The sequence below is a fragment of the Notamacropus eugenii genome, chromosome 5, assembly GCF_028372415.1.
Source record: "Notamacropus eugenii isolate mMacEug1 chromosome 5, mMacEug1.pri_v2, whole genome shotgun sequence".
Lineage (NCBI taxonomy): Eukaryota > Metazoa > Chordata > Mammalia > Diprotodontia > Macropodidae > Notamacropus > Notamacropus eugenii.
The window spans coordinates 417,886,046-417,898,964 of record NC_092876.1 but is presented as its reverse complement, the minus strand read 5'-3'; the positions used below and the strand labels follow the sequence as shown (position 1 = coordinate 417,898,964).

General features: G+C 36.0%; 1 protein-coding gene across 1 annotated transcript in view; it reads right to left on the bottom strand.

The window, feature by feature from the left end:
* The window catches only part of HLCS (holocarboxylase synthetase), a 241,572-nt gene that overhangs the window by 143,686 nt on the left and 84,967 nt on the right, over nucleotides 1-12,919 (bottom strand). The window contains exon 6 of the mRNA XM_072614909.1: nucleotides 12,049-12,320. Coding sequence (XP_072471010.1) covers nucleotides 12,049-12,320 — 272 coding nt within the window. The remainder of the gene's footprint in view (nucleotides 1-12,048; nucleotides 12,321-12,919) is intronic.

Here is a 12,919-nt window from a genome sequence, read left to right as displayed (position 1 = left end):
ATGACAAAGCTGAGACTCAAAGTCAAGTCCTCTGTCTCCAAATCAGCATCCTTTACCTATATCTAATAAAATTAAAATCCTACTGTGCTATAACGATAAAGTTTCATTTTTTTGAACTGTATATAGAAATATTATCTGTCTATATCCATGTTAAAGCCTCAAAACATTAATAATCCAGGAGGGGGGAAAAGCTGCACCAAGAAGGAGGGAGGAAAGAGCACACCTGAAGATAATGTATATGCACTGTTTCTTCATTGTCTCCCTTGTTCCCCTATTTCTCCTCCATCACTAAAAAAAAAGTCTGAAATAACTAATAAGTCACTCACTGCCAAGTATGATTTCATCATTTTCCTGCTCACTAATTTGATTATTCTTGTGGGAGAAAAAAAAAGTGAAAATGATGAATGATTCCTTGTGCAATGCAGAAAAAATTTAAGGTTTTAGATCTTAAAGTGACAGAATACCCCTCATGCAGAAACAGAACATGATTCATTATCCAAAGTAACTAAGAGAAAAACATATATCTGTAGAGTATTTCAGAACAGATAATGGGTTCAGCCTGATAAATGGATATGTAAACTATTTTTAGATAGTTTTGTCCAAATCACTTCTTACTTCTATCAGATGTATTTAATTTTATTTCAAAAATATTTCATGTGATTTTCAGAAGTATTTCAATGAATCTGGAAGAATCCATTTTAACCACTCATTAGTCCATAAAGCAGAGAGAAAATATAGATAGTTGCTTGATTAATCCACATGTGTACAAAATGTAACCGTCTTGCTAAAAGAACACAAATTCATATTTTTTACCCTAACACTTTAGTTTTTACATGCACACGCACACACACACACACAAACAATTACAACATAATCCTTAAAGAAATAAAGAACAACTTAATTAGATTAAACTGGAGAGATATTCATTACTCATTCTGGCCTACATGGGGACCATGCAAATATAATAAAAATGACATTATTGAAGTTAATTTACAAAGTGTGTTGCTATGTAATCAAAATAATAAAGAGATATTTTACAAAGCAAGATAAACCAATAACAATTCATTCGGACAAAAATCTAGAATATCAATAGAAATAGTGAAAAAAATCATAATTAAGGGGATAATAGCACTTTCATACCTCAGAATATATAATACAGTAATAATCATCAAACCATTTGATACTAGTTATAAAATACAAAGCAAATCACTGGAAAATACTAGATAAAGAAGAGTCAGAAATAATTTAACTCAGTAATCAAGTGTTCAAAAGTTTGAAAACAGAAATTATCTAGAAAAGAAGTCCCTGAATTCCTGAAAAGAGTTACTGGGAAATTCACAAAGGAATCTGGCAGAAACTAGGTTTCTAATCAAAATTTTATACTATGTATCACAATAAATTCAAGGTAGATACATGACTTGAATAAAGATAATAGGGATACAGATTAGGACTAGATTTGAGATTTAGTAACTTTCTGAGAAGGAAACTATCAGTGTAGTTCAGCATCTTCTCATAATCTATAGTCTTTTAGAGTTGCTCAAGGTGATGGGATTTAACTGATTTGCCCAGGATAACATATTCAGTATATGCAAGATACAAAACATGATCCTGGTTCAAAATCAGATCATAAAAATTAGAAAGCAAGGGGATTATATGCCACTTACAACTACATGTAGTAGATAAATTCTTCACCAAATAAGGGACACTGGGGATTACAAAAGATAAAACAGATAATTCATTACATAAAATTGAAAGGCTTCTGTACAAACAATATTAATATATCTAGTTTAAAAAAATGGCTAAGTAGGAAAAAAGTCTTTACATCAAATATTTCTAAAATCTGATATCTAAGATACATAGATGACTAACAGAAATATATAAAATTAAAAGATATTTCCCCCAATAGATAAATAATAGAAAGTTCAAGGATATAAGAAAGTCTGAAAAATATTTCAAACTCCTAAAAACCACATTAAAGAATGCCCCAAATCACAATTAAAAGACATTAAAATCCAAACAACCTACAAACTGACAAAGATGACAAAGGATAGAAATAGTCAATATTGATGGAGGTGTGGAAAGATAGGCACACTAGTGCATTTTGGGTGGAAATGTGAACAATCATTCTGGAAAGCATTTTAGAATTAGATGAAGAAAGTGAAAACAACGTCCATATACTCTGACCCAAAAATTTCACTCCTAGTCATAGATAAGGAGCAAGAGCAAAATGAAAGGCCACATATAGAAAAAAAATGATCACTTTTTAGTAGCAAAGAACTGGAAATACAGATGATCATTTATTTAGGAAAGGCTAAACTGGCTGTAGTGCATGAAGATAATGCAATGTTACTGGGCTATAAGAAGTAAATATGAATACAGAGCACTGAAAGACATATTTGAACTGATACGCAAAGTACGTTAAATAGAATCAGGAAAATACGCATAATTACTTTGAAAATGAGAACAAGTACAAAATAATCAGAATAAATGATGCACAAGTGTAAAAACCCAAGCCTGGCCCCCAAAAACATAAGCAAGAAGAAACTAGGCCCCACTTTTCTGCAGAGATAGGGACATCACTGATGTGAAATACTGCTTATAACTTCAGGTTCTTTTTAATATGTTGGTTATTTGTGTAGAACTTGTTTTTGTTTTTCTTTTCCATTTTAACAAATATCTCTTAAAGAAAATAAAGGGATGTAGTATGAAAGTGCACTGCAAAAACAAAAGGAAGCAATATAAACTTATTTTTAAAAATAATGGTATTACTCATGCAGAATTCATTCCCCTAAATCAACCAGTCAATCTGCTTAAGTCTTAAATATTCTGAAGCCTGTGAGAGATTCTGAGCAAGGAGGGGAAGAAATAGATGGCGTCTAGTGACTGGCTTCTCTACAACGTCAACTACCCAACTCACAATGGAGCTTCCTGAGAAACTAGTTTTGATCAAAATGAACATCCACCTCATTCAACAGATTTGGTTATGAATATTTTTTTCTATTTTCAAAAACTAAATCTATTCTCAAAAGATCAAGATTTGACATCACTGATTATATTCAAAAGAATGTGTCACAAGCTTTGAATGCAATTTCTGAAAAGGTTTTCCAAAAATGCATTGTAGAAAAATCTATGCAGCCTTGTGAAATAACCATCTTAAGGTGTTCCATAATGTACTGAGATAAGTTTTTGATAAATATTAATACAGTCAAATAAATGTTGTGTCCTTGAAAATTCTTGAGAAATTTCAGTTTTCCCAATAGTAATATGTTACAAAGCACTGAAAAGAAACTGAGTGCTGGTTCTGAAATAAATATACCAAATTTTGTTATATTTCCAAATCATACCATAGAAATAATATGGTTTCAAGTAATTCAATTTATTAAGTACAAGGTACTAGTCCATTTTATTTATATAATCAGTAATAATTCTAGTGAAAAGAGCTATTTAAAATTCACTATTCTACAGTCTCTTATAATATGGAACTGCTTTTATGCCCACTACCACACCATCTGAGAAAAAGGACTTTACTAAATCTTGCACCCAAAGGAGTTTGGCACTTGAAAGATTAACTTGCTCAGATAATTAGTTGAGACAAATTATCTTACTAAAATGTGAGTAACCTGCTGAAATGATACTAGGGATGCCTAAATATATCATCTTAAAAAGCTGGAATTGTTTTTTTAGACATAACTTTGTAAATAAACTTATAAAAATCAGTATTTTGTAACTAAAAGTCTTTAAGGGATTATTTTCACTTTTAATAAAAGTGCCCAACTTAAATTCTAAGTTTTTAAAAAATTCTTGCTTTGGAACAGGTCATGTAAGCTTTTTTTTTTAGTTGTCTTTCATATTATAACCTCACTACCATCTGCTTAATTTAAGATACAGGTATATTTATAGTTTTCTCATTACCTTAGTCCACATTAAGAGTTCTTGATGACACAATATAAGCATTAATATGCAAAATATCAACAAACGCCATCTGGAAAGCTAATGAATAATCAAGGGATTTAAAATTAAACTACAGAATTTTGTCTTAGAATCTTTAGGACAACACTGTCAAGTTCAATCTATTCACTTCAACTCCTGAATCAATTTTTCAAACTTTATGACAGGTCTAATAGTTCCCACCTGTTTCTCTAGCTTGACTCTTGACTGGCATGTTACCAGCTAGGGTGGAAATGTAGACAAAGGCCCCTATTAGGATCTAGCGATTTCTCTACTGTGAGGTCACTCAGCCATTAAATTAGTTCCAGCCCAATTTCTTGTCCTCTCAGGGCTTGAATCTTCCCCTCCCCCCTCTGGAGTAGGGGAAGCCTCAAGAGGGGGGTTGGAAAGTAGGAGAGGGGAAGAGACTGGAACTGAGATTAGGAGGAAGGGTGGAGGAGGGGGAAAAGGGGGAAAGAGTAAAGCAGCACAAGGGAAAAAAAGAAAGAGACAAAGATTTGATATTGAATTAAACTTATTAACCTTAAAGTCTGAAACTGAAAGAGAAATACTGTCAACATTAAATAATAATGATTATTTTCTCCAGGCATACCAAGCTTCCACACATAGACACACCTCGATCTGGGAAGGGAGGCAATAAGGGTAAATAATATTCTCTTAACTCTGTTTTAGAAAGGGAACTATCATATGTCATTTTTCAAAAAGAAAAAATTCTGAGTTAAATTTTTATTTCTAAAATATTTTCAGAAGTGATATCTCAGAATGGATAAGGGAGTGAGCTAGAGAGTCCAAATTTTAGATTCTAATTTATACTATCAAAATATCTATTACAGTTGGAAGAAACATTAGGCTAATATTTAAACTTCACAGATGACAAAAATGAAGCGCAAAAAAATAAAATGACTTGCCCAAGGTCATGCAATGAGTTAGTAGCAGATTTGGGACAATAACCTAAATCTCTTCACTACTCATCCAGTGCTCTTTCTATTAAGACATGATACCTATCGTTGCCCCCCTCCTTTTCTGTTCTCTGCCTCTCTCTACTTCTTCCTCTAAAGCAGACTCAGCTGGAATGGAGAACAGGTATTTGGATCTTTTCATTGGTCCAACTTAAACTCATAAAATAGTCCAAGTGGACTCCTCAAGCTACACTAGGCTTTGTAAACCTACCAACTCAGCTAAACCCTCCTGCTGGTTCATGACTTTCAGCTGTCAAAATGATTCTGGCTTCTCCAAAGTTATGCTAACTTTATATTTGCTCTAAATAGATATTAAACAACACACTATGCAGCACGTAAGTCCATTTGGTTTACCAAATATTCATCAGTCACTCATGGTCAAAATGTGTTTAAAAGAAAATGAAAAAAAAAGATCAAAGCAGCTTAATAAGGAGCAACATGTGGAATATGGTCAGAGTATCCACAAAAAATATATGAGCACAAGCATTCTCTCTCTCTCTCTCTCTCTCTCTCTCTCTCTCATACACACACACACACACACACACACACGCACACACACACACGCACACACACACACGCACATACACACACACATTTCTGAAAGGAGCAATTCCATGACATCATGACACCATGTTTCTTCCAACATTCCACCTTCCCATTGTTCAATTCCAACTAAGTTCCTTCCAACTACGCTGAATCATTGGTATCGGTGACAAGTTTTATTGCTCCAAGATGGGTTGACTTTCATACAATAGGATCAAATGAGATCTTTCATTTGACAACTCATTTCATAGAACTTCAGCTGGATCACAAGCTAGACAAAGGTTTTTATCTAAATGAGGGGGAAAGAAAATTTCCTCCAAAATGTGTTGCTAATACTTATGATTAGTGGAATGGTACGATCATAACTATGAACTAGGAAGTCTTATTTGACAGTGCTATCCACCAGGAGGGACTAGACAGGGGAGATTGATAAGGAAATTATTCTAACACTCCAGGCAAGAGAATGGTGACCTGAATGTGACCTAACGTGATGACTGTAAGAATAGGAAGAAGAAAATAGGTATGAGATATAGAACTGATAGGATTTGATGAATTGATTGAGGAATAGAGGGAGAGAAATAGTCAAAAGCCAACTTATTGGGGGGAGGGGAACCAAGCTTGCAATTTCAGTTGTGTAGTAGTTCCTGGTATGGGAACTCTCTTCACAACATAGCAGTAACATAGTCTTAAGAGACTTATCAGGAACACAGAAAAGATAAGTAACTTGCTCGCCCATCATCCCATAGCCAGTATATTTCAAAGAAAGACTTGATTCTAGGACTTCCTGACATCAAGGCTAGCCTTTAATCCCCTTTTATGCTCTTGGATCTAATCATGTTTAGTCCGTGAAAACTGGTATGGAATACTACTCAAAAAATGTATGTGAATTTAAATAACTCGCAAGGATATCCTATGTGAGACTCAGGTTACACCCATCATGGTTATTTCTGCACATAAAAGAATGTCCTATGATAAGAAAAGCTACATATATGAAGATAGAAAGGAAAAACGGAGTATATTATTTCTAAAGCTTTGCATACACCCTACTTAGTTTGCTGGACTTGGGGTAATCAAGTCAGCAAGCATTAAGAACTTGCTATTTTTCAGGATTGGAAATGGGTAATAAAGCAATAAACTAAGCATTGGAAATGAGTAATAAACTAAAGTAAACAAAACTAAAGTATCTCTTTAATTAAATAGTAAAGTGGGAGTAATTCCATATACAGTAAACATTCTATTATTTGGCTTCCCCTCCCCCCATCCTCTCAGCTGAAATCTTTGCCTCATATTTTACAGAAAAAATTGAGGTTATTCACTATGAATCAGTTCACTGTGAATTCACTATGAATCAGTCTTTTACCCTCTTCCTCATCTCCTGTCATTCAAGTGACTTCTCCCACTATCTCTCCTTCACCCCTGTCTCACATGATGAAGTGTCCTTACTCCTTACCAAGGCTAACTTCTTTACTTGTCCAAGCAATCCCATTCCATTCCACCGCCTCCAAAAGGATACCCACTCTGTCATTCCAAGTCTATCACTTATTTCATCTCTCCCCGTCTACTGGTGCATTCCCTACTCTCTACTAACATTCCCATGTCTCTCCTATCTTGAAAAAATACTTACTTGATCCATCTCCAAGAAATATCATCTTATATCTCTCTTACCCCTTGTAGCTAAACTCTTCTAAAAGGCTGTCTACATACAATACATGCCTCAATTTTCTCTCCTCTAGCTCCTTACAATCTGTCATTCTACTTCCCCATTCTACCAAAGCTTCTCTCTTCAAAGTTACCAATAATCTTTTGGTTGCTAAATCTAGTAGCTTTTTCTCAATCCTTATTCTCTGCAGTCTTTGACACTCTTGACCACTCTCTCCTCCTTGATACTTTCTTCTCTAATTTTTCAGGATACCCCTGAACTGGTTCTCCTCCCATCTCCCACCTATCTGGTCACCCCTCAGTCTCCAAGGCTAGGTCTCATCCGGATCATGCCCTCTAAGCACAGGCGTTCCTCAAGGTTCTTTCCTCTCTTCTCTTCCTACACTATCACCCTTTATGATTTCATCAGCTCCAATGAATTACCATCTCTATGCTGATTATTCTCAAATCTACCTTTGCTGCCCCTACCTCTGGGCTCACCTCAGTTTTACATCTCCAATCGCCTTTTAGACACCTCAAACTGCATGTATGGCAGACATCCTAAAATCGAAATTTGCAAATTAAAACTCTTTTCCTCTAAATCCTTCTTACCTCCTAATTTCCCTATTGCTGCAGAAGGTAATACCATCCTCCCGGGCCCTTAGGCTTGCACCCTAGGAGTTATCCTGGATTCCTCACTCTCTCTCACCCCTCATATTCGAGCTACTGCCAAGGCCTGTCGATTTCATCTCCGCAGCATCTCTCACATACTCCCCCTTCCCTGCTCTGATATGGCTCAGCATTAGGCATTTTTCTCTGCTCTCTCCAGTGCCTGGAATGGTCTCCCTCCTCAGCTCTGTCTACTGACTTCGCTGGCTTCCTAAAAGTTCCAACTAAAATTTTATCTTTCACCAGAAGCCTTTCCCAATCCCTCTCCTCTCTTAATCATTTCCTATTTATCCAGCGTACAGCTTGCTTTGTATATGTATTTCTTTCATGATGTCTCCTCCCTTAAACTGTAAACTCCTTGAGGGTAGGTCTGTCTTTTGCTTCTTTATGTATCCCCAGTACTTAGCACTGTGCTTAGCACATAGTAGGTGCTTATTAAATATTTGGTGATTGACTGATACGAACATCAACATTATTAACAAAAAAAGGCAGCATAGCATAATGGAAGCTAGTCTGGAAACTAGGAAGGGTTCAAGTCCAGACTTGGACACGTACTGACTACGTGACCCTAGTGACTTCACTAAGAGGTGCTTGTAAACTGCAAAAAAAAGTACCAAGCTGCATTGGTAATGGGATTTTCCACTCCAAGGTGTTCCCTATGCCAACTAAATCACAGGTGTAGTCTTTACTACAATTCCTATTATTGTCACAGAAATTAAAAAGTTAATTATTGCTTCTATGCACAAGAAGGTTTTTTGTAATGGTGCAGGGGAGAAAAAAGGGTTTGACTTGCTTCTCCAGATCAGTGATAGTGATTTACATGTGTAAATGATCACCTTTCATTCACCTGCATTAGATCATAAACTGGAGAATTTGGAAAGCAATAAAAAAAAGACTGATCACCTGAGAGGTATAAATTAACTCAGTTAAGCAAAAATTTTAACTAACCTGGATTCTTTCCCAAGACTGTCCCAAAACAATAAATATCAAGGCTATGAACACAAATAGCATACGCTGAAACCATATTAAATTCCCTTTCAACAAATGGAGTAGGTAGCCAAGAAAATACTAGTTGTGACATCATCTTACGTTAAATATATGATTAATTCTAAAACTTTTTACTCCTTTAAAAGTCTCTTCAGCAAAGTATATAGTGTGTACACACTCCATCAAACCCATTCAAACTTGGGTAGTCCAATAAGAGTATATTTCAACCTGAAAACACTTGATCAAATTGTATTTTGAGGCATATGATCCTAAGACTTTTGCACTAATGTAAAAACAAACGTTTTCCTTATCAATACATTCCACTATATCTATGACTATTTTAACATTGATGTTCTGGCCCAAAGCTCTCAGAGCCAGTTCTGCTATATCTCCCAAGAGGCTTCAAAGTTCCCTAAAGGGACCAAGGATCTTTTTTTTTTTCTACTACAGTGGCTCAGGTCCCCACCACTGGTATTTCCCCATTTTTAAGGAGCCATGGACTAAGATTCCCAGCTCTATTTAAGTATATAATATCAGTCAGTGAGTCAACAAGAATTTAATTGAGCATCTACTAAGCTAAACACTGGCGATACAAAGAAGGGGAAAAGCCAATTTCTCCTCTCAGTGCTCACAGTCTAATGAGGAAGACAACATATAAACAATTATGCACAAATAAGATATATATACAGGATATAATGGAGATCATCTCTGGGAGAAGGCACCAAAATTAAGGAAAACTGCTAAAGGCAGAAGGAAAGACTAGAAGGAAATCAGGAGGCAGAGAAAAAGGACAGAAATCCAGGAATGGTAGATAACCAGGGTCACTGAATCACTCAACACAGAGGGAGTAAGGTGTAAAAAGAACGGAAAAGTAGGAAAGAGTCAGGTTATGAAGAGTTTTAAAAACCAAACAAAGGACTTTCTACTTGATCCTAGAGGTCATAGGAAGCCAATGGAGTTCACTTAATAGGGGTGCAACATAGGCAGACCTGTGCTTTTAGAAAGATCAATTTGACAACTGAGTGAAGGAAGCACTGGAGTGGGGAGAAACTCGAGGCAAGGAGACCAACCAGCAGGATATTGCTACATGAGGTGATGAAGATCTGCATCAGGATAGTACTAGGGTCTGAGGAAAGAAGGGGCCATATACAAGAAACGTTATAAAGGTAGAAATGACAGGACTTAGCAATTGATTGCATGCAGGGGGCTGGGGGGGTGTGAGGGAGGACGGGGAGGTGAAAGAGAGTGAGATGTTGAGCATAACAACTAGGTTGGAAGCCTGGAAGCATGAATGGTTGGGAGAACACTGGTGCCTTTGATAACAATAATAGGAAAGTCAGGAAGAGGGCACAGGTGGGGGGGGGAGAGGAAAGATAAGAAGATAATGAGTTCTGTTTTGGACATGTTGAGTTTAAAAATGTCTATGCAGTTTGAAATGTCCAATAGGCAGCTGAAGATATAAGATTAAAGTGCAGGACAGAAATTAGGGCTAGAAAAAATGTTTGCAAATTATCTGCACTGAAATGATAATTAAATCCATGGGAGCTGAAGAGATCACTAAAATGAATTGGTACAAAGCAAGAAGAGCAAAGGGTCTAAGCAAGAGCCTTGGCAAATACATGTGTTTAGAGAATGTCACTTGGATGAAAATCCAACAAAGACAATTAAGGAGGATTGATCAGATAAGTGGGAGGAAAATTAGGAGAGAGTAGTGCTGTGAAAACCTAAAGGAGAAGAGTTTGAGCTGCAGACAGGTCAAAAAGGATGAGGACTGAGAAAAGTCCATTTGGGAAAAAAAGGCCACTAGATTTGGTGATTAAGAAATCATTGGTAACTATGGAGAAAGCAATTTCAGTTGAATGATGAGGTTGGAAGCCAGATTACAGAAAGCTAAGAAAAAGAGGAAGGGGAACAGAAGTGGAAGCAAAAAGTCTCAGACCCTTTTGAAAACACTGACATTATATTCTGGTTACGCCAATGGAAAAACTGGGTACCACACAGTAGGCCAAACTGAATCACTTTCAGAATGTCCATAAATGAACTTCTCTCATATGTCATCACAATCAGAAAGTGTCTTCCAAGTGTAGATGTCATCTTCCCAAGTTGAGAGTCTGCTCATTCGCTAGATCACTATTACACTACAGGTGAAGTCTACTAAATTATGTCTCATTGTGATAGGACCAACATCTATCAGTTTTCTTCTTCCTTCTCCCTTGTCGGGTATTCCTGCTATATATGGTTTAGGTTAGTTTTTCCCTAAAAAGTGACACATATCCCAAGTATTTGTCTCTTTTAACTGACTCAGCTTCCTGTTAGCCTCTGGCCAAGTTGACATGGCTTTGTGGTCACATAAAAAGCATAAAAAGATCTACCTATATGCAAGACTGGGAGAGGGAGATATTGGGACCCTTTAGACTTGGCAGTACTTTTATTAAAGCTATGCTAGTCACAACACCCTGATCTGCTGACTGATCCCTGTTTCAAAAGAAGTGAAAGAGGTTTTATCTTACCCAATCTAAGTGTATCCTGACTGAATACCCCTACTACGCTATGGCTAAGTAAACCTTTTATTAACTGTGGAATGACCTGCAAGCGCCTGACTTTATCCCAACATGGAACCTGAACTAACAGTGCTTCAGCCAGGCACACTCTTAATACTCATCATCACGCAGCAGCAAGTTTTGCTAATTAAGCTAGGTAAAAAAAGTTTTTCATCTGTTTTATACTTTTAACCTCTAACCAAAGTCCATGAAATAGGGGGTTGAGAGGAGTAACCTGCCAATGGAAGTCAGTGCTCAAATATCCAAAAATGGTTAGAGTGTTGAAAAAATGAAAATTAGAGAGGAACATAGTAGAAAACAGGTTTAAAAATGCAAAATTCTGCTTTTATCTTGATTAAACACATCTTAGACATCACATAAAAGTGCTATTCTAAATACTTCTGCAAAATATCTCAAAGCAAGACAGCACAAAAGGAGAAGAAATCGCCTAGAGAATAAATTCTACTTCTTAGATTCTTCTTTGACAGTAATTCATTTTTTTAGAGACCATTCTAAGAAGCCTTATACAAAGAGAGCGTCAACAGAGCCACAACCACCGATTCTTAAAAATATAAACCTTGCTGAAGCCTTAAGATGAAATTTACTTTTCCAACCACTGCTACATTCTTCTGAAATGGAGGGCTCTCTTTCCTTGTTCTACAAATCATGTTTTTTAAAACTTAGTTGAAAGCATTAATTAACATCACACTATATAAATCTTTTATTCAGACTCTTTTCTAATGAATTTTTGTCCAAAAGCTTACCCATCTAGAAGACTCATTGTGGATGAAGTCACTTCAGCAAACAGAACTACTTTTCCTAGTTGCTTTGTCTGCAAATTTTTTTGATAGATTTCCAGGTTAAAATGTTCTGAGGCAAATTCCTCTGTTGCAGTGACAACTGGCACTTGAGATGGAGTTACTTCCAATTCTGGTTTATAGGATGAAACAAATTTAAGGGTCAACTTGCTGAAAGTCATTACTCCTTCAGGATCCACATTTCTAGCAAGCCACTGCATAAAGGAAACGCGAACTTTCTGTATTAAAAGGAAGAAATGAAAAGATCTAAATCATTTCAATTCAACAAATTTATTAAGCACCTACTATATAAGGAGAGCATGTGCTAGGTATTGGAGATAAAAATTGGCAATAATAACAAAAACAGCTCTTTAAAATCAAGTAGGAACCAGACACATTTTCAAATAACTATCATTCTTTAAGACATCAGTAGAATTTACAAAATTCAGTCAAATAGGCATTTCCTCCACCAGTTCCATTTGTAACCTATGCATACTTTTCAATCTCATATAAGTTGTATCCATATGTCTTCCACAGAGGAACTCCCCAATACACTGAAGATTTTCCTTTAGATTTTTTTTAACATTTAAGTTGCTTTTAGTGTTAGAGTTATCTCCTTTACTGACCATATACTTCCTTGATAATAACTTTCATGCCACTTCTAATAAATAAAAGCAATTGCTGGCAATATGCTATAGTCTACTGGCATCCAACACAAACTGGTTGATTTTCCTTTGGATCACCTGCCATTTCAATCTTGTTTTGTTTTTGTTTTTTTGGAGGCAATCAGGGTTAAGTGACTTGCCCAGAGTCGTGCAGCTCTTAAGTGTCAATTGTC